At 40.5% G+C, this 21206-nt stretch overlaps 2 protein-coding genes across 2 annotated transcripts; both read left to right on the top strand.

Moving 5' to 3' along the window:
• Positions 1-72: 72 nt before the first annotated feature.
• si:rp71-68n21.9 (kelch-like protein 9) lies at positions 73-14727 on the top strand. Its single transcript, XM_034147458.1, has 11 exons — positions 73-225; positions 2668-2721; positions 4328-4449; positions 5106-5284; positions 5678-5810; positions 6817-7013; positions 7398-7473; positions 7880-8437; positions 9002-9181; positions 10489-10602; positions 13243-14727. The coding sequence occupies exons 2-11, from the start codon at positions 2717-2719 to the stop codon at positions 13737-13739; spliced, it is 2061 nt and encodes a 686-aa protein (XP_034003349.1). The 5' UTR covers positions 73-225; positions 2668-2716; the 3' UTR covers positions 13740-14727.
• Positions 14728-18370: 3643 nt separating this feature from the next.
• hsd3b1 (hydroxy-delta-5-steroid dehydrogenase, 3 beta- and steroid delta-isomerase 1) lies at positions 18371-21105 on the top strand. The gene is made up of 3 exons (XM_034147459.1): positions 18371-18575; positions 19245-19409; positions 20197-21105. The coding sequence occupies exons 1-3, from the start codon at positions 18425-18427 to the stop codon at positions 21003-21005; spliced, it is 1125 nt and encodes a 374-aa protein (XP_034003350.1). The 5' UTR covers positions 18371-18424; the 3' UTR covers positions 21006-21105.
• The last annotated feature ends 101 nt before the right edge of the window (positions 21106-21206 follow it).

Consider the following 21206-nt stretch of genomic DNA (forward strand, 5'->3'; position numbering starts at 1 on the left):
ATGCAAGAAGGCGCACCCTGAGAAAGAGAAGTAGCACAGGAAGTGACTGAGGTCTCGGTTTAGGCAAAAAAAAGTTGATGCACACGCATACGCTTCAACTCTCCGAGCAGCTGGTGCAGAGCAGCAGACATTTCTCTGCTGAGTTCCTCTCACAGATCGGGCTGTTAAGACATACAGGCTGGAGGGAGGCCTGGGGTCCGGGCTGCTGAGGAAGCTTTCTTCCAGGTAAGTCCTCAACAGGTGATTCTGTGTGTTTTAGATCTGGATCCATGTGACGCACCTGCAGCAGGGAACAGTACATGACAATAAAGTACCTCAAGTTCATAATTGTCTGTTTAAACTGCAGTGAGGTACATTCAGGCTGCAGTGATGGACATACTTGTACACATTTGTATCAGGTTTTGTAGACATGTGTTATTAAACTGTCACAGGATCAGCTTTATTGGCCAAGTACGTGCACAAACATGAAAGGTTTGACACCAGTTTCAAATGGTCTCTGTGCTACTCACTGAACAATTTACAGGACGATGGAAATACACACAGCGAAAAAACAAGACAACAAGAATGAGGTTAAAAAAACAACTATGTACATACAAAGTATTTTAGTACAAACATACAATGTCTACATAATGTGTATATAATAGTGCAAAGGCATAAATATTAAATGCGTACAGTAGGCTAGTATATTATTTTGAATACATAAACATAAATGTATGTACTACATGTCTATATACACAGTGTGCAGGATTTATAGAGGGAATATGTGTATTTAAAACTGCAAATATATAATTTGTAGGTTAATGGATATTGACACTGTATCATCACTTACATCATAATGATACGTTGAAAGAAACTTGAGTGCGGTCACACAAATACACCTAAATTAAATCACTTCTTGAATTAAAAAAGAGACATATTGTTTATTGTAAGAGGTGATTTAAGGTATTTGCATGATGTGGGATCCCATTAGCTGATGCACTTCTCAGGGTCCACATATGAACATAACCTAATAACATGAAGACATTTCAAGATGAAACAAAGAACACCAAAAAACAAAAGACAGGTGCACTGAAACCTGGCAGCTCACTGAAAACAAAATAACAGGAAATACAAAGTAGATGCCTGTAATACTATTAAAGTCATTTTATGATGTAACGATGCTATGTTACGTGTTGTCAAAAACAGCACTTTTTCCACTTGAGTAATTATGTGTGGTCGGCAGAAACTGTCACCTTTTTTAAAATTGCGTTCAAACAAGCAAGTCTCTCAGACCACAATAACATGACAAATATTATCACAGAAACGCTGAAGCTGTACAAAGATGAACGGGGGATCTAATTGAACAATTAAAAACTGCTATAAGAACAATACATTGATAGATTAAGGTCACTAAATGATTCATCACATACTTAAAAAAATGTGGTAGGTAGATGAAAATAATTAGGGAGCATAAAAAAGATTATTGGTCATTATTTTTGTCCAATTATGCACATTTATTTGTTTAACCCTTGTGTTGTGTTCGAAAGCTGTTACCGTTCATGGTGTTCGCGGGTCAATTTTGACCCATGATTTATCTCAGTCCAAAACACACAAAAAGAATGACTATCATCCAATATTGTTTGAATTACATCATAACTAACTTATTATGCATTCATAACCGTACAATCCTGTTGTTATTTTATTTGATGGCCCCAAAACTCATTACACCACATATTGCACACGTGCATATGTGTGTTCAGGTTCAAGTGTTAGTGTACATATTCTTTGAGAAAGGTCGAGTTCCCTTGGGGGGAGGGGGGCAGAGGGAGGGGAGACCAGGTGCATGTTGCGAAAAATGATTGTTACAGTGGATGAAGGGGGTGGGGGATGGGTGTCTAAAGTCAAAGATTAATCTTGATTGGGCCAAATTTGACCCCGAGTCACCCCCACCAATGCTGCTGGGTCTTCCCAGACCCGAATACCAAATGATACACTTTTTTTTTTAGAGACCTTCAGACTTGGCTAAAATTGTCAAAATCAGTTTTGTAGAGTTTATATAGCTGTTGTGGAGGATATCATGAAGCCTTGTTCCGATAAAAAAAAACTAGAGCGTAGTTATTATATCATTTTAACTTGAAACGGATCACGGAAGACCCGAACACAACATAAGGGTTAATGATAGGAATTATTCTGCAGCTGAATGACCACAATGTCTGTGAAATGTCTGATTTCATCTAATGATTAACTTCACACGAGGATGTGGTAAATGAATGCTGACATTATAAATAAAACCTCACAAAATTCACTTTGATCCACAACCTTTGGGGGAAAGAAATATGATATGACGTGTATGCTGTTTGTAAGGGAAAGGTCTAAAAGTATTTAGAAAATGTCTGGAGTCTGTCTTTCAACGAGCGAGGCCACAGCAAACACAGAATTGATCACAGTGTAGAAAAGGGAACATCACAACAGGAAGAATGACCTTATACAGAGTCTATGCAGAGAGTCACATACATATAGTCAAAGATGGGTCATTTCACAGAGGAAGAGATATTTCTGTTTACCATGGATGACTTTTTCCTGTAATGGTTTTCTTTTGGGCTGAAAAATCATCACATTTAGCATAATCTTTTATTTTGTATTTCATAAAATCTATTTCCATCCACTTCAACTTTTATGTGTCTCCAGGAAGTCTCATCAGCGTAACCAGCGTCCTCAACCACAAGAGGCTAATGAAATGGGGTAAGCTGTTTTTATATTTCAATATTTCTCCTCTTGTTAAAATATTTGCCATCATTCAACCCTTGTATTTTATTTTCAGGATTATTTGAGGGTTTGTAGATTTGTTGAATTTGAGGAGTTCCCAGTCATGAGGTTTGAAACACAAACACTCAAATTAAAGAGTTGGAGTTTCCTATTTCTTTGTTTCTTTCCTAAATCATTTTGGAGCATTTCTTCTTCTGCACAATGTGTTTCATGTTTTTAGGGACAGGAACACATGATATGTTTTTAAAGGATTATATTTTTACTTAGGTAAGTACTTAGGTTTTACATAAATATTTAAGCATTTGGACACTTGTAATTCCAAGAAATGTTGTTAGAATAAAGCAATTCAAACTGCTTTCTATTCACATTGTGTTAAATAAAAATGAAATATTTAATTGTTAATTATTTAATTGTTTTCCAGGAGGTCTTTGTGAATTACAAGACATGTCATTATCTGCTCCAATTTTGGCGAATAAGGCACCTCATAATTTTAATTAAATTCCTTATCCATTTAAAAAAGTAAAAAATAAGATAAGAGTATTAACTAATTAAAAAATATACACTTTCCTGAATTTGGTTAACACCTTTTAATATGTGTATGTTTTCTTTCTCAGAGTATTGTTGTTGTTTTGTACCTTACTGTATGTGAGTAGCTTGTCAGGAAATAGTTTAAAGAGGAGAAGTGGTCGACTTTACGGGTTCCTCCTTTTCAAAACACTGAACACAAAACCAATGAGGGACTTCTGTAAGCTGCTGGTCTGCAGCACGAATCTCCATTTATCAAATTATTCACATTAGAGACCGTTTAAGGCCATGCAAGTATTTAAGGTCTGCCAAAATAACTGAAGGAAGTGGTATTTGTACACAACATAAGAGGAAGTGCTGGGATACAAAACTAAATTAAGTGTCAAACTGCCCTTACAGTTAATGACACTTTTAAAATAAATCATGTTGACAGGTTTCAGATTCAGAATCAGGAGCTAAATAAAGGCTAACATAATAAATAAAGAAGCAGAGATTGAAGATTGAAACTCAAAGGCTTTATTGTCATAGCTGTAGTAATGGCAATGTTATTATACATCTTAAGTCCTCCAACAATACAACATAAATATATCAATCATCAATCAATCAATGTTTATTTATCCAGCCCAATATCACAAATGTTACATTTGTCTCAGTGGACTTCACAGTTTGTACAGAATATCAGTATGACAATATGACACCCTCTGTCCTTAGACCCTCACATCGTACAAGGAAACACTTCCAGAGAAAAACCCCACAGTTTAAAGGGGAACATGGGAGAAACATATACAGTAAGACATACAATAATAAACAATGCTGCAAGACCAATGTGCAAGAAATGCAGGATACAAACACTCAATAATCAAATACAAATTCATAAAGCTTATATGATTATAGGAACGACAGCATAGTTATTGATGTCACATAATCAGATTGCCCTGTGATAAGAGTCTATTGTTGAGGAATTGAAAATGACACAGTAAAATTCAAGCTTCTCCTCCTCCTCCTCCTCCTCCTCCTCCTCCTCCTCCTCCTCCTCCTCCTCCTCCTCCTCCTCCAGGGGAAGTGGAGATGACAGCGGTTCGTCGAGGCTGAGCCGTACATTCTCTCGTCTGAGCAGACATCATTCCCGGGATCCTCCGAGACCTCCAGCTCAGCCGGAGAGACTTCCTGCTCAGCAAGGTGTGTGTGTGTGTGTGTGTGTGTGTGTGTGTGTGTGTGTGTGTGTGTGTGTGTGTGTGTGTGTGTGTGTGTGTGTGTGTGTGTGTGTGTGTGTGTGTGTGTGCATCCTTTACTGCTAATTATTACTATTAAATACTGAGCCCATATGATGTCAGGGAGGAAATACACTTTACATTCAAAGTGATCATCCAAGGCATTATTATAGATAAACATGAATAGGAAATAATTCTTACAGCTCAACTAACTACATCTAAATAACATTTAAGGGGTCTCTTTGCATGATAAGAACTTTTACTTTTGATACTTGACATGCATCTTGTTGCTAATATTGCTATACTTCATCTCCATTAGTTCTCACCATCACCATCTTAGCAGGTCCATGCACCTCTAGCTGAAGTACATGTTACTTGTTAGACGCTTTTATCCAAAGCGACTTACATACTCAATACTGTGGGCAATCCCCACAGGAGCAATTTGGGGTGAACTTCAGTGTCTTGCCCAAGGACACAACGACATGCTGACTGCAGTGAGGTTTGAACCTGTACTCCCCTGATCCGAACACCAACGCACTAGTCCACTGCGCCACACGCCTCCCGTAGTATGTATCATGACTTTTCTCACCTTCGAGGTATCTGTTCTCCATTTGTGTCCAATAGATGACAGGCCACCTCCTCCACCAGACCCTGAACCAGCTCCTGCTCCTCCTCCTGCTCCAGCTCCTCTACCTGTTGCAGCACCACCTAAACGTCCAGATAAAGCCACAAAGCCCAAACTTCCCCCCAGACCGCTGTCCAAGGTGTTCAGCAGCAATGAGCACGGATCTGCTGTGTTGCAGGTTTGTCACTTAAACACAAACATTCCTTTTGGGACACACTTACTGGAGAAAGCTAGTCATCATTTAATTCTCATCTTATGTGGGAGTTGCACACTGGCACCTAAAATAACATTGAATTTACTTCCTGTATCTTTTTAGAATATAGAATAGAATCCTTTATTGTCATTATACAGGTACAATGAGATGAGATTAAGGTGCCATCAAAAATACAAAAACAAGAGACGTACAACATTCAGAAGACAAAATACAAACAACAAGCATTCATACTACTTTTGCATATATTTATGTTTTTGGTACCACATTTAACTGAACAATAGTCAAATGTTTCTCTAAATAAATGTCATTCGATGTAAAACTGCAGCTAATTATGTCAAATATTGTGATTTCCTGCAGGGCTTTGATGCTTTTCGGGCTGATGAGACACTCTGTGATGTCGTCTTGGTCCCTGGAGACAGCACAGACACTTTCCCAGTGCACAGAGTCATCATGGCTTCATCCAGTGACTATTTCAAGGCGATGTTTACAGGTGAGATATCCAGGTTTATTAGGCTGAAAGCAGACAACGTAGGAAACTCGGGCTTTCGAGTCAAAGACATGGTGAAGTACAATAAGGGACAATACATTTCCATTTTAGAGTAACACTACATGGAATATTTGGGTGGATAAACCATTAGAAATACATGAATTCACAACAAACCTCAGTCCAAATAAGGCTAATAGTCAAGCAACATGCTAGCAAGCTCTGTGAGGCTGTTGGCCTATTTCATTTTTTAAATAAATATTATTTTAGGGTCATTTTGTGACTTTATAATAGATGTAGTGGAGAGAGACAGGAAAGTGGGGGTAATAGTGTTGGGGAATGACATGCACTTTTATCACGTGGCTACCCGATATCCTGAAAGGTGTACTTTGTGCTAAATGCTAACGATAGCAAACAAAACATGCTCCTGATTATAATGCTAACACTCGGATATTTGGCAGGTATATATATATAATTTAATAACATGCTAACATTTGCTAATTATCAACAAACACAAAAGCCATTGTACTCACATACTAAAAAGTGTTAATCCTATGTTATGTAGCCATCTCAGACTAAGTTTGTTAGCTAGCATAGGCCTACTTTCACTAATGTTAGTCTGTGCTGTCACATTACTAGATTTGCAAAATATTCATGAATACATACAGGATTCTTCCCTATGGTAAATGTCGATGTTGTGGTGAAGAAGGGTAATATAAAATGCCAAACATGTTATTTAGTCCAGGTGCCACTACTCATACTTACACTTCTCGAATAGCATTCACTATAGTAAAAGAAAAGAGGAAGAACTTGACTCACTTCTGCATTTCAGTTGCAGCTTTGCAGAGGATATGAAGACATTTTTGTTACAACCTTTTTAACAGCTATACCTCTGTATTTGTCTGACATCATACAGCCAGGCTTTACAGTGTCTGTTTCTGTATCTTCATGACTGTGCACAAATCTTTTTCAAATACTACATTCACCTCTTTGTACTTGTTCTGTCCTTCAGGAGGCATGAGGGAGCAGGAGATGAGAGAGATCAAGCTGCATGGAGTCACTAAGTTGGGCTTAAAGAACATTATAGACTTCATTTACACATCCAAAGTCAACCTCGACATGGTTAATCTCCAGGAGACTCTGGAGGCGGCAAACTTCTTGCAGGTCATGCCCGTCCTGAGCTTCTGTAATCAGCTACTGAGCAGCGAGGTGAGAGAAATGATGATGATGCATAAATTCAGGTCATTAAAACTGCAAGATCGCTCCAAGTGCTCCACTGTCCCCCGAATGCCCTCTCTCTTGGTGGCAATTAAACAGTGCAGAATAAAAGATAAATATGAGTGACCTTTGATTGTAATTGTTAATAGTTGCAGCTCCATGACTTTTCATTGTTTTATTCATTGCTTTTCTTTGTAATGAATCAGTGCAGAATTACATATCTTCATGGGGGCCCACTTGTGATTGATTATAAATAGTTGCAGCTGCAAACTAGGCAAAGTATTGATGACATGTCTTACGTTATGCAGTGAAAAGTTGTCATTTTTCAACAATTTGTTTAACTTTATTTCCCACTTGTGTTGTCATTCGATGCAGATCACTATTGATAACTGTGGGGAGGTGGAGCGCATCGCCACAGACCTGCTTCTGAAGGACCTCCAGCTGAATATAGGTGAGTTTTCATAAAACTAATCGAATCTTAATGTATAATCTTTCTTAAATCTGTCATAATACATAGATCAGGTGGAAGGTATGATCAGCATTGAGCTACAGAAAGTCAGCAATCACTAAAACCACTCCATTGTTTGTATCTACTTACCTTCTTTAGAATTACTAATTTAATCATGTTCATATGTTCATATTTTGATCATGTGTATTTGACTTTAATGTTGTATTCCTATTATCCTTGTGTGATGGGAACTCTTACCTATCCTACCCTGTGTTTCACTCTTTTTGATGCTGAACTTCCCAACAGGGATGTATAAAGGGTTTATCTTATCCTATCTTATCTTTAAGATTAGACATCATTCTGGTTTGATAACATAATAAATAACTTTTCTTTGTTGTATCAAACCCAGGTGAATTTGTGCGACAGAACCTCTCGGCGTTGGTAGAGTGCGACCGCTACCTCCAGCTATCTGAAACCAGCATGGCCAACGCTCTGGCCAAAAACTCCCTGCAGGGTTTCTCTGAGTTGGAGCTTTACCACATCGCCAAAGGATGGTTGGAGTATGACTACCCCAACCGCCGCTCCTCTGTCTACGGCTTGATGCGCCACATTCGCTTCCCACTGATGAGCCCCAGCGAGCTGATTCAGATCTCCCAGGATGATGAAGAAGGAGCAGAGTCCATGATGCGCTCGGACACGGCCTGTGTGAACCTGCTGCTGGAGGCCAGCAACTACCAGATGATGCCTTTCATGCAGCCAGCCCTGCAGACCGAGCGGACTCAGATACGTTCAGACGACACACACATCCTGGCACTCGGAGGTGTGATGCGACAGCAGCTGGTGGTGAGCCGGGAGCTGAGGCTGTATGACGAGAAGAGCGGCATTTGGAGGGCCCTGAAGCCCATGGAGGTCCCACGGTACCAGCATGGCGTGGCTCTGCTTGGAGGTTTCCTCTTTATTGTTGGAGGTCAGAGCAACTGCACTGCACACTCTTCAGGAAGTTCAAACTGCATGTGTTGATTTAACATTGGTTTTTAACTATGGGCAAACACATATACACCAAACAGCTAAAATGTCAAACATGGTCCATGCTAACTACAGGATAGTGATGTGCAAAAATAAAGGAACAAATTAATTAGTACAAAATATCAATATTATATAAATAAAAATAAGGGAAACAATGTAGACCAGTAATAATTTAAAATAAGCACATTTGCTCATTGATGTGAAGTGAATCGAAGTTCTATGGCAATCCATCACCAGTGACCAAATGTGCATATGCGTTGACATATTGTGTCACAGAGAAACTTGAACCTTATTATGCAAATACCCTAACCGATACTGTGAAAAAAGGATAAAAAGTCTGCCCATAGAATCTGCCACATAACCCAAGACTAGTTGGTCTGGTGAACAGGAACTGCAGACTTGCACAATTTTGTTTTACAAATTAAACCACTTCCTCATGCATGATCACCATTCCAAGTATAACCAAAATAATCCAGAAGCTTTTTTATTCTTGTTGACTTCTCAGGCCAGAGCACTTATGACACCAAAGGTAAGACGGCCATAGACACCGCTTACCGCTACGACCCGCGCTTCGACAAATGGCTTCAGATCGCTTCACTCAACGAGAAGAGGACCTTCTTCCACCTGAGCGCTCTGAAGGGGAAACTGTTTGCAGTGGGAGGAAGGAATACATCAGGGGAGATCGGTGAGCTGCAAACAATTCACTGCTGTCAATACTGCTTTTACTACTGGTAGCTGACCAATTTTAAAGGGGACCTATCACGCAAAATGCACTTTTTTATGTCTTTTATACATAACTATGTGTCCCCGGTGTGTCAGGGAACTCACAAAGTGTCAGAAACAAAACCCTCTCTCTTTTCCTCCGTACCCAAATCTCTAAAAACGGGGGTTCAACGGAGCTGATCCAGATTTGCTTCCGATATGACGTAATATCGGAAATGTGGACCCATGGCACTATCAGAAACGTTGCTGTCAGAAACAATGCCCGAATGTTTTGGACGTAATATGGTCAGTGTTTACATTAGCAAGCATCGCTAACACTCAGAGCTAAGCTGTACTGGAGAGAGTATGTGTAAAAAAGCAGGATATAAAAAAAAAAGGAACTCACCTTGTGGTATAACCCGCAAGAGAAAAAGCATTTGAGCTCCATACTGTTTCAGAAATAATCCTTGATGTGGTTCGGAACATGATATGGCGTTTAATGACGGGAGCATTAAGCTGAATCTGTCGGGTAATTCTGAGCAGGCATTAGCTCCACCTCCTCTTTTTAAAGCTAAGGACCCATAATCAGCGTTTCTGTAACAGGGCTGGAATAGAGGGATATGAGGGATGTCTAAAATGCATCATCTGTTTGGTATTTTGAGCAAAACACATCATAGACATGTTTTTTTATATATTTGTATATATCTGAGACCCATAATATATGCCTAAAAATAGCATGATAGGAGACCTTTAAGTCCAATATTATCCCTCTTTTACCACCGATACCGTAGGTAAATATCTATCTCTTTTGCTGCCAAACGCTCCACTTTGTTCAGCAGCTAACCGCTAACTGGGTTTCTCTACTGTTTGGTGATTAGTAGGTTGTGCAAAGTTGGGTGTTTAGAGCTTTTTCTCTAGAAATAGTGCACGGTGGGTCTGAAAACAGTGCTTTCAGTAAATGAACTGAAACTCACTATACAGCTATGTAAAGCTGAGGGGAATGCAGATGCAGGTGATGAAGGACTGTCATTGTTTAGTTGTTTTAAAATATTGATTATAGCCTTTTTAAATTAGCATATTAACACATTTTCTTTTGGAAATCAGTACTGAAAGAAAACATATTGCTCTTCTGATACTACTCCTGACTACAGCTGTTGCTCCTGTTAACTACTGGAGATGTTTTTCTGAATAAAAACAAAACTCAGGAATTAGGATTATTTTAATGCAGGTATCTAAAGATAGACTTAATTAAATGTTCTCCTTTTCCAAACTTTATCCCTCTTTAATCAGACACGGTGGAGTGCTACAACCTGAGGAAAAATGAGTGGACATTTGTGACCAACATGGTGGAGCCTCACTATGGCCACGCTGGAACAGTGCATGGAAACCTCATGTACATCTCAGGTAAAGTTACAATGTTTAACATACGGAAGTGAAACCATGTTTTCAAAGTGCATAAAACCACAGCTTTAATACTTGTTAAAAATGTGTAAAAAAAAAGGCATAATGTATCATAAGCCAATGTGTGAATTCCCTAAAATAAACAAGTCAGTGTCTTCCTAAACTTCTCTTATGACCATTTCAGGAATGACTCATATAGACATGTTCTGTTCTGTTACCTCTATGATTATATTCTAGTTAAGTTTAGCAAAGACATCACTGTTAGGTAAAGGTGACGCTCATAGTAGGAGTTACAGAAAACCTGCTTGTGGTAAAAAGAAACCAACACTGACTGTTCACAGGGGGACGCAACTTAGAGCGTCTCCTGTGTCGACCACACGCTTCAAACACCCAGCATCTCACTTCACTTCCTTATTAAAGCTTTCTCACAGCTGCCTAACAAAATCATGCAACTTCTTCATAAGATTGACAGCCTATATAGAGTTGTGACGGATAGCATCTCTTTTGAAAGAGACTTCACACTCCCCAAAGTGATACAATTGTATAATAAATAACAACATCAAATTTCACACAAACAGAAGAGAACCATGTGGATGCTCAAAAGCCTTAAAGAGCGTGTAATGCTGCAGGCATGATGGGAATTGGATCTAAAATAGAAACCATAATTCCAGACTTGTTTGCCTTACTAATACCAAGCAACTGGAATCTTCCTTTTAACTCTCTGGCTATGTGCAAGACAAACCAAAGAGGGACCCACTAACAGCTTTAAAGGCAGCCCTGGCATCAGATTGGGAGACCATAGTACTAGAACATTTTTTTATATTTTGATAAGATGGTTTTTTTTCCGAGGCTTGCATGACTATCCTATTTGAAACCACTTCCTGTTTAGCCGCAGACTCTCATGAGCTACTCTCAGCCAACCGCTGGGTTTCTTAGCAACTTTGGCCAGGAAACCAGTTTCTCACATTGAGAGCAGAGAAATAAGTTTCACACGAAGGTCTGTCTCAATACCTCGCAACAAATGTAAAACCCACGGCTCTCAGAAGCTATAAAGCGTAGGTCATGTTTACCAGAATACACAACATACTGTGTGTGAGTCACATTCTTAAACTCATGCTCAGTATAAACTAAACAAGAGACACAATACTAAAGGGGTTAAAGTTTGTTTTACATGGTTTTCTGCTTGGGTATCTATTAGGAAGTCTAATTTGAAGGGGGTTCTTGACTGGAATTATTATTATTTACAACTATGTTGATAAAACACTCTTCTGTATCAAACCCATTGCAACAGTATTCAATGACTTGTGTGCTTCATTTATGCATATCTAATATTATTTAGATTTTTGAAGCTTTGCATACATCTAATTTTGTATTCAAGTATTTCAGCTTTATTCATACATACATTTGAATTGTGTAAACATTCTCATTATCCGTAACCATCCTTTCCTTCCTTGGGTCTTCTACATGGGGTCTGTGACCCCTAGAGGGTCCTCAGAGTTACTCCAGGAGGGACGGAAAAAGATTATCTGACAATGCTTTGAAAGTTAAAACAATTAAAGCATGGATAGGACACATTAAATTCACAAGTATCCAAAAAATGAGATGTAGCAAAGATTTAAAAAAGAAAACTTTACATTTACAAAACACTATCAATCGGCAGTCTAGCTAATGTAAGCTAAATATGCTTAATCACAGTGTGGCATGTAGCGATAATGGCTTAGTATGTATGCACAGTAAACAGTGTGTTATAAATGACACTAACACGTTACTGTAGGCCCTGTTTAATATGTTTGGTAAATATCGGCCCAATCCCAAACCACTCCCTCGACCCTACCCCTCCGTGACGGAGTGAACTCCGTCTGTAGCCACACTCGCAGCTCAACGAGGCTCCCTCCTGTCAGATGGAGGGAGTAAATACAGCGGCAAGCTTTGGGACAAACTCCCCTCTCTCCGGCAGAGAAACAGGAAATGCCGCAACTGTATGTAACAACGGTTTCAAATCAGCATCTCTTAGACAAAAAATGTAAATTAATAACTCAAATAAAACTCCAAACATCTTTTATTGTGTTACTTTTTTGTAAAGCTCTTTTAGTTTTAAACCTGATGTTTATAAGCTTCTTAGTTTTTGCAACAGTCTGTAAATATACACAACTTTATAATAAAATGCACACATTTACCTTTTTCTAGACTAAACACAGGTATACGATCCTAAGTAAAAAAAATATGAGGTTATCATGAGGTTGTTAACATCGCAATTTATCAGTGGATGTTTGCTGGAACTGTTTGTAAACAGCGTGTTTCCTGACGGACACACACAGCATTGACACCGGTCAGGTAGGGCAGCAGGTGAAGTCAGCACCGATGCAGACTCGCTGTTTGAGGGCTTGATAGCCCACTCCCCCTCCACCCCGCTCCACACTCGTTGGTTTGGAACAGCACTTAATGTGGGGGACCCTCCGCGCGAACGCGCAAACGGAGGGGTAGGGGTAGGGTGTAGGGGGCGGTTTGGGATTGGGCCATCTGCTTTGTCTGTATTTCATCTAAGGGTCCTTGGTTGAAGACCCCTGTTATAATGAAACACCTAGGGTATTTATCGTTTTGAAACATACAGTAACATTAGTTTAATTCTCTTTTGTCACGCAGGTGGCATCACCCGCGACACCTTCCAGAAGGAGCTCTGGTGCTACGACCCCGCCGCCGACACGTGGAGTCGCCGCTCCGACATGATGGAGCTGCGCGGCCTTCACTGCATGTGCACGGCGGGAGAAAGACTCTACGTGATGGGAGGGAATCACTTCAGAGGCAGCAGCGACTACGACGACGTGCTGGGCTGCGAGTTCTACAGCCCGGACACCGACCAGTGGAGCGTGGTGGCTCCGATGCCTCGGGGCCAGAGCGATGTAGGGGTGACGGTGTTTGGCGGGCAGATCTACGTGGTGGGGGGGTACTCCTGGAACAGCAGGTGCATGGTGGACATTGTGCAGCGGTACGACCCGGAGAAGGACGTCTGGGACCGGGTGTTCAACGTGTTGGAGCCTCTGGGGGGGATCAGAGCCTGCACGATGACCGTTCATCTGCCCGAGGGGTCGGTGGACGAGGCTCAGATTCAGGAGTGCCCTCTGCCCACAGACAAGAGCTGATCATGCACCAAAGAAGTTTCCGATTTAGATTCAAGGCTTTTGTTGTCATTTGTACAATAGCTACAGTGTAGCTATGACAACGAAAATCTTAGGTCACAGGCTCCTCCAACAGTGCAACACAATAAAACAGATAATAGTGCAAGTAAATACAATAGAATATAATATAATATAAATAGTGCAGAATAGTCTATATACAAGTAATTGGAATATTGATATATATAAGTTGCAAACAGATGAATGTTATGGATGTCTTTAGCCTTGAGTGTGAAGAAGGCAAAACAGGAAGCAGTGTGGGTTGCAAAGACAAGCAGGTGCAAGCGTGGCAAGCTATTACGACATTCAAGTGTTTGAAAATGCCACGTCCCTCTATAACACTTTGCTATCTTTAGTGCCATTTCCTGTCCTTGCATTTTATTGTCAGCCAAAGTCCCCTGCTTGTGTTTTTAGCTATGCAGTTTCCACATGTTAAACACACCTTCCATCTTTAATGTAAGGTCAAACCTCCCCCTCAAATGACATTTACTATTGATGTTTCACAGGTCAAAGACATTGAAATCAATCACATGAACCTCTATAACCTTGGAATTAACAGGAGTTTCCAAATTCAGGGATAGCATTAGTCACTCTCTAATAATGTCATGAAAACAATGTTGTCCTTATCCCACTAACAAATACTTTCTTTGTTACTCAATGGCACACGATCAAACGGGGGATCAGCGTAACTCATAATGAAGTGTGTCAAAAGCACAATGTGGCTCATTTATGTGTTTCAGCTAGCTCAGAGTCATGAGATGTAAGCCAGAAGGAAACATGTTTTTATTATGATTGAGATGTTCAATTGGAAATTCCTGATGTTCCTTAACCATGTAGTTCAATCAGAAAGACACATTTTCGAAATATAACTTAGTTTACGCACAGATTCAGACATGTAAAAATGGTTTTGTATATTTATGCAATGTTTTTAAATGAAAATAAAGTTTTAATGATACTCCTTATGTCACATTAATCACTGTCAGTGAATAATGCCAAGCGTCGAAGCTTGCCGGTGGGCGTGTCTGAAACTCGACCAACAACCAATCACATGAATCTCCCGCCCCGGACACACAAGCACGCGGTTTGATTGGCTAGAGCTTGTACTGGCATATGATTTGATTGGCTGACGCTTCCGTCGAAGCTTCAAAAGTTGAACATTGCTCAACTTTTGAAGCGAGCAACGCGGGCAAAGCAAAACAACGGAACCACAATGCAGTTCGGCAAAGCGTGACGTCACCCCATTCAAAGTGAATGGGCAAAGCGTTGAAGCTTCAACGCACGCCGCCGTGTGGATGGGCCGTAAGACAACAAGAGAACCTGCAGCTCTGCACAAACATATTAACTCACAGAAACACACACTCTTCAGTGGATCTGATGACGATGAAACTATCCTTGAGACTTCATCCTTCACCCTGCAGATAAGACAACAGACAGCTGTGATATCAACTGCAGCCCCAAGGACTACAAATACTGGAAATCAGGCAGCTACTATACATAGACTCTATAATAAGAAGAGACTCGACCTAATTTATCTATATTATGCATACTCTAGCTAATTAAAACCAATCAGCCACATCGGAAATAACTTCAAATGAACTTACGTATCTAACGTCAAGAGACTAAAGAGTCTATTTTCGACTCCTGATTAAAAACTGAAGTGTAGTCAGTGAGTGGAGAAGTATATTTTCCATACATAAAAGTAGTAACACCACAGTGTGAGTCTTTAAAGTAAACAAGTATAAGTATCAAAAGAGACCAAATTACCAAAAGTAAAAGTACTCATTCAATGATCAATCTCAGAATAAGATATATTTTTGAAACAATTAAAGGTGGGGTAGGTAAGTTTGAGAAACCGGTTCGAGATACACTTTTTGTTATATTCCATGGAATGCTCTTAACATCCCGATAGCAATGAATATCTGAAGTGCTTTGACAAAAAATCCATTAAAAAAATTCATCTGTGGAAGCCGTAGTACTGTAAAAAGCACGACCAATCATTTGAGCCGGCCCGGCTAAAATAACTGGATGGCCTACCTGCCTGTCAGCCTTCCATCTGTGCACAAACTTATCTCGTGCCCTCATTGGTCATGTGCGCGTTCGTGTGTGTTGGAGGAGGGGCTCTGTAAGGAAGTGGCAGATTTTTTCCAGCTGTGTATTTTCAAATTCTAGCGCACTCGAGCTGGTTTCTCCAAAATTACCTACCCCACCTTTAAACATTGGATTATAAACATTAATGCATTCTTTTTTTCATCACTTCAACGTTAGACCTGGTTAACATTTGTATGACTTTTCGTGTATTCGTGGTTTATGAATCTATGAAAATAAATCTAAATATTTTTGTTGATTAAAGATTGTATTATTAATCTGAATCTGCAAAGTAATTAAAATTGTAAAATAAATGCAGTGGACCCAAAAGTACAACATTTCCCTCTTAGATTAAGTGGAGCTGAAGTATAAGGTAGAAGTACATTGAAATATCTAAAATAAAAGTCCTCCAGAGTTGTACTTTAGTTTAATACTTGAGTAAATGTTCTTATTAGTTTCCCACCAGTGTAGGAATGTTATCCTTGATGTTCATGGACATGATAATACTGATAATCACCACAGAAACCCTGCAGCAGTGGAGTTTCCTCCACAGCCACATGACCCAGTTTACAATTCCCAGAGCAAACCATGGCCAATGATAAACTATAATTCATCACTGTGCGAGGGAAAACTACTTCTGGCCTTCTGGCCGACAGATGTCACCTTGAAACGTTGAATATTATTGTATTTGGCTGATCTAGCCTTGTACGTTCTTCGGGAGTGAAAAGTATTTGAATAATATACTGGAGAACAGATCTACTCATCTTCCCTTCAAAATGAACCTTGGCAAAATGTCCCTCAAAGTGTTTTGACAAAACAGAGAGGAAAATGATTCAGCAATGTGATATAAAGTGTTGTTCAAACATGGCTATTGTGTGGGCTCAATCTACAAACTTAAGTTCATTATACTGTACGTATGTATAAAGACGATAAAGATATTCTGATTCTGCAAAGGTGGGTACAAAAGCGTGCAAAATGAATCACAGCACAGGACTCATTTGCAACCTGAGGGGGAGGAGTATGAGCTAATAAGTAGAAAACTCTAGGACTAATGAGGCTGATTCAGAGCAGGCGTGTGTATGTGCAGAAAGGGAAATCCATACTGAGACATACAGTAGGAGCAATGCTTGGATAATTATATTTGAATTACGGTGGCGTGTCGTGCAGTGGGTTGTGCGTTGGTGTTCGGATCAGGGGGTCACAGGTTCAAACCCCACTGCAGTCAGTGGGTGTTTCTCAATCGCGAGTACGCTTGCTTGGTAGCACATGTCTGCCGAGCATCTTGCTTCAGAAGCGAGGCAAGAATACTTCCTGACATTTGGAAAACAAAGAGTGGAACAGGCTAGCAAGTGTGCGTCATATGAGAGGCCCCGCCTTACATCTTCCGCCCCAGATTTGGGGAAATTGGTCCGTGCGCAAAGCATTGTGGGGATTTTAAGACCGCGGAGTCTACTCATGCAGCCTCGATATTTCTCCAAACGGAGTACGCCGGGCTCGGTAGAATTCCAAGTATGCTGGAGATTGGAACAGTACTTCGGCGGCACTCGATGACGTAGTATGCTTGAAATAGTGGCTCTGCAGCAGCTTTACTTGCGATTGAGAAACACCCTCAATGTCACCCCAAATTGCTCCTGTGGGGATTGCCCACAGTATTGAGTATGTAAGTCGCTTTGGATAAAAGCGTCTAACAAGTGACATGTTATGTAATGTAATGTTATCGGTGACATATTATGAAAGACCCACTTTTTCAGTGCTTGTGCACATACATTTTGATATCTGGTGAGCATTTTGATATCTGGTGAGCTTAACCCATAAACTGTGAAATCAGACAAACCCAGTCAGAAAACATGGATAAAAGAAGCCATTAAGATGTGGCTCCTCTTCCTCTGCACACCTGGATAAGATGTGGCTCCTCTTCCTCTGCACACCTGGATAAAAGCCTAGCTTACACACTTGCTGGTTTCTCCAAAGTTGCCACTCTGTTTTCCATATATTATGATCACATTTACTGCACTACATCTCAGAGACAACAACTATCCTTTTTAGCGGACTGAATATGTTTACCTGATTAATACATATCTTAAAAGATGCTTTGTTATAGATTGTCTTTGACTTGTTATACACAAAGCACTGCTAACTGTTACTACTTCTACAAAGAAAATCAATGCATGTTGATTATTATCATACCAATTATCATGTTTTACTCTGCATCACATGCTGATTGTGAGTCAGTGTTATTTCCAAAGATTATACCAGCAGATGTCCTTGGCATTTAAAACGTCCCATCCCATTATTTTGTCTAGCATCACAATCCATCCTGTAAAATCAGAGCCCATCCCTTTTTTTTTTAACACTGCCCTGGAGCAACTAATGACTTTTTCTGGTGAAGTTTGTGAGTTTACAAAAAGTGAAATACTTGAGGCAGGGAGTGCAGAAGAGTTGTTCTCTCACAAACAGAACCGGAAACATCCAGCCTTTTTTGAGTTGTTTTTCTTTTGAGAAGGCTTCAAAAAGGGGTTTCATTGTAAGAGTTTTGTGTCCTGATACTAATACAGGATTGAGCTGCGATGTCTCTGAGAGGCGAGGTGTGTGTAGTGACGGGAGCTGGAGGGTTTCTGGGGAAGAGGCTGGTGAGGCTGCTGCTGGAGGAGGAGAAGCTGGCTGAGATCCGACTGCTGGACAAACACGTACAGCCACAGCTTCTACAGTCTCTGGAGGGTAAAACCTGACAACATATAATGTTTTTATTCCTTCTGCAGCAATCTTCAAAGTATAGAGAGAAGTGTGTCTCTGGCAGCAAGTAAAAATTATTGGATTTACTCTTTTATACCCTTAATATTATGAGGCTGAAGAACAATTACTTGGCAACGCTTTGTAGTACCAGCTCTTTGATTTTTTTTGAAAATCTATTTTTCCAAGATCCAATTTAGGGAGCAATTACCGATGAATAATTTTAAAATTAAAAAAGTGATTGATTTGTATTCCTTCTATCTTAACCTCAACTAAACCAGCAGAGATTATTTCTAAAACAAATGAGTTTACGTAGTTGGTTAATGTCTGTATATGCAACTACTTTAAAATAAATACCGAAGATAATTCTGTAGATGGTTTTGTTTTACAAACTAAGTAACGTTAGCACAATCTTAAGCTATGATCCTTAGTGCAATTTAAACGTCTTAAATGTCATCCTACTTCAGATCCAATTCTTCTTGCTTTAGTTGATTCAATTGCCTTACATTTTGTTTGTCCTTAATGCCTCAGATGTATTGTTTTATATTGTTTTTACTCTGCTATATTGTGTATTATGTCTACACCTCAATGCATTCCGTTTAAATAAAGAATGTGATTTATAGATGAGTGTTAATCAATGAGTGTCTTGTGTGTCAGACTGTAGAGGCGAAACAACGCTGAGTGTTTGTGAGGGAGACATCAGAGACGCTGATTTCCTGAGAAAAAGCTGTAGAGGTGCATCGATCGTCTTCCACGTCGCATCCATTATTGATGTTAATGACTCGGTGGAGTACCGTGAGATATACGGGGTCAATGTCAAAGGTAAGGACAGCACTTGAATGCACTGAGAGATAGAGAAGAACTATTTTTATAGCAACCAACAGATTATCTGCCTTTAAATTCTAGTCTACTTGATCTGTTAAAGGTAGGGTAGGTAAGAATGGAGAAACCAGCTCGAGTGCGCTAGAATTTGAAAGTACACAGCCGAAAGAAATCTGCCCCTTCCTTCAGACTTCCTTACAGAGCCCCTCCTCCAACACACACGAACGCGCACATGACCAATGAGGGCACGAGATAAGTTTGTGCACGAGATGGAAGGCTGACAGGCAGGTAGGCCATCCAGTTATTTTAGCCGGGCCGGCTCAGATGATTGGTCGTGCTTTTTACAGCGCCACGGCTTCCACAGATGAATTTTTTTAATGTATTTATTGTCAAAGCATTTAATATATTCATTGCTATCGGGATGTTAAGAGCATTCCATGGAATATAACAAAAAGTGTTTCTGAAGTGAATTACCTACCCTACAGTACCTTTAACTTTTTTGTTGATGTGACGAAAGAAGAAAGAATTGTATGGTGGCCCTGAAGGTCAAAACACAATAACAATAAAAAAGAAAAACACAAAAATATTTGACACATACAAAAATCTCAAACTAAATGTCAATACAAACTAACAGACACACTTTTCTGAAAACTTGTTGTATTTTGTAAAATGTTTTTGTGTTTTACGTAATGTTGTGGTGATTTGACCTTCAAGGCCATCGTATGCCCTCTTCTGAACACCGTGATTTAAAATCTCTTTTAACGTGTATGCACTATTTCTTTGGCAGGAACGCAGCTGCTCCTGGAGGCTTGTGTTCAGGAGAACGTTGTGTCCTTCATCTACACGAGCACCATCGAGGTGATGGGACCAAACTCTCAAGGTGACCCAATAATCAACGGCAGCGAGGACATGGAGTACTCCTGCGCTCTGAAGTTCGCCTACAGCAGGACGAAGCAGGAGGCGGAGCAGCGGACGCTCCAGGCCCACGGAGAGATGCTCCACAACGGGGGCCGCCTGGCCACCTGCGCCCTCAGACCCATGTACATCTACGGGGAGGGCTGCCGCTTCCTGCTGGGCCACATGGGCGACGGCATAAAGAATAAAAACCTTCTTTACCGCATGTCCAAACCAGAAGCTAAAGTGAATCCGGTGTACGTCGGTAACGTGGCTACGGCCCACCTCCAAGCAGCTCGCAGCCTCAAAGATCCACAGAAGAGAAACGCTATCGGAGGAAAGTTTTACTTCATTTCCGACGACACACCACACATGAGTTACTCTGATTTTAACTATGTTGTGATGTCGCCTCTGGGCTTCAACATCCAGGAGAAGCTGATGTTCCCGCTGTGCCTGCTCTACCTGGTGTGCTTCCTGATGGAGATGCTGTGCCTGATGGTCCGACCCGTCGTACGCATCGTGCCGCCGCTGAACCGGCAGCTGGTCACCATGTTGAACACGCCCTTCAGCTTCTCCTACCAGAAGGCCAAGGACGACCTGGGATACTCCCCCAGGTTCACGTGGGAGGAGGCCCGCCAACGCACCGTCGAGTGGCTCGCCTCAGAGCTGCCCAGAGAGAGGGAGAGGATAAGGGCAAAGTAATCTATGAAAAATAAGTTTGGTTTATTTCTTGGATCACATTACTCCAGTCCTGAGGTCTTTACACTGGCTTCCTATCTGTCAAATAATTGATTTCAAAATACTGTTGCTGGTTTCTGAATGGTTTAGGCCCAAAATACATTTCTGATCTACTGCTAAATGATGAACCATCCAGATCTCTCAGGTCTTCTGGTCTGCTTTACT

The sequence above is a fragment of the Trematomus bernacchii genome, unplaced genomic scaffold (assembly GCF_902827165.1).
Source record: "Trematomus bernacchii unplaced genomic scaffold, fTreBer1.1, whole genome shotgun sequence".
NCBI lineage: Eukaryota > Metazoa > Chordata > Actinopteri > Perciformes > Nototheniidae > Trematomus > Trematomus bernacchii.

What these genes read in the sequence shown, in the direction of transcription:
- hsd3b1 (XM_034147459.1), top strand. Translation starts at nt 18,425, where the DNA reads ATGTCTCTGAGAGGCGAGGTGTGTGTAGTGACGGGAGCTGGAGGGTTT. An exon ending in GCTTCTACAGTCTCTGGAGG is followed by an intron (nt 18,576 to 19,244) that starts GTAAAACCTGAC and finishes CTTGTGTGTCAG; the next exon opens with ACTGTAGAGGCGAAACAACG. An exon ending in ATACGGGGTCAATGTCAAAG is followed by an intron (nt 19,410 to 20,196) that starts GTAAGGACAGCA and finishes TTTCTTTGGCAG; the next exon opens with GAACGCAGCTGCTCCTGGAG.
- si:rp71-68n21.9 (XM_034147458.1), top strand. An exon ending in ACGGATCTGCTGTGTTGCAG is followed by an intron (nt 5,285 to 5,677) that starts GTTTGTCACTTA and finishes GATTTCCTGCAG; the next exon opens with GGCTTTGATGCTTTTCGGGC. An exon ending in TTTCCTCTTTATTGTTGGAG is followed by an intron (nt 8,438 to 9,001) that starts GTCAGAGCAACT and finishes TTGACTTCTCAG; the next exon opens with GCCAGAGCACTTATGACACC.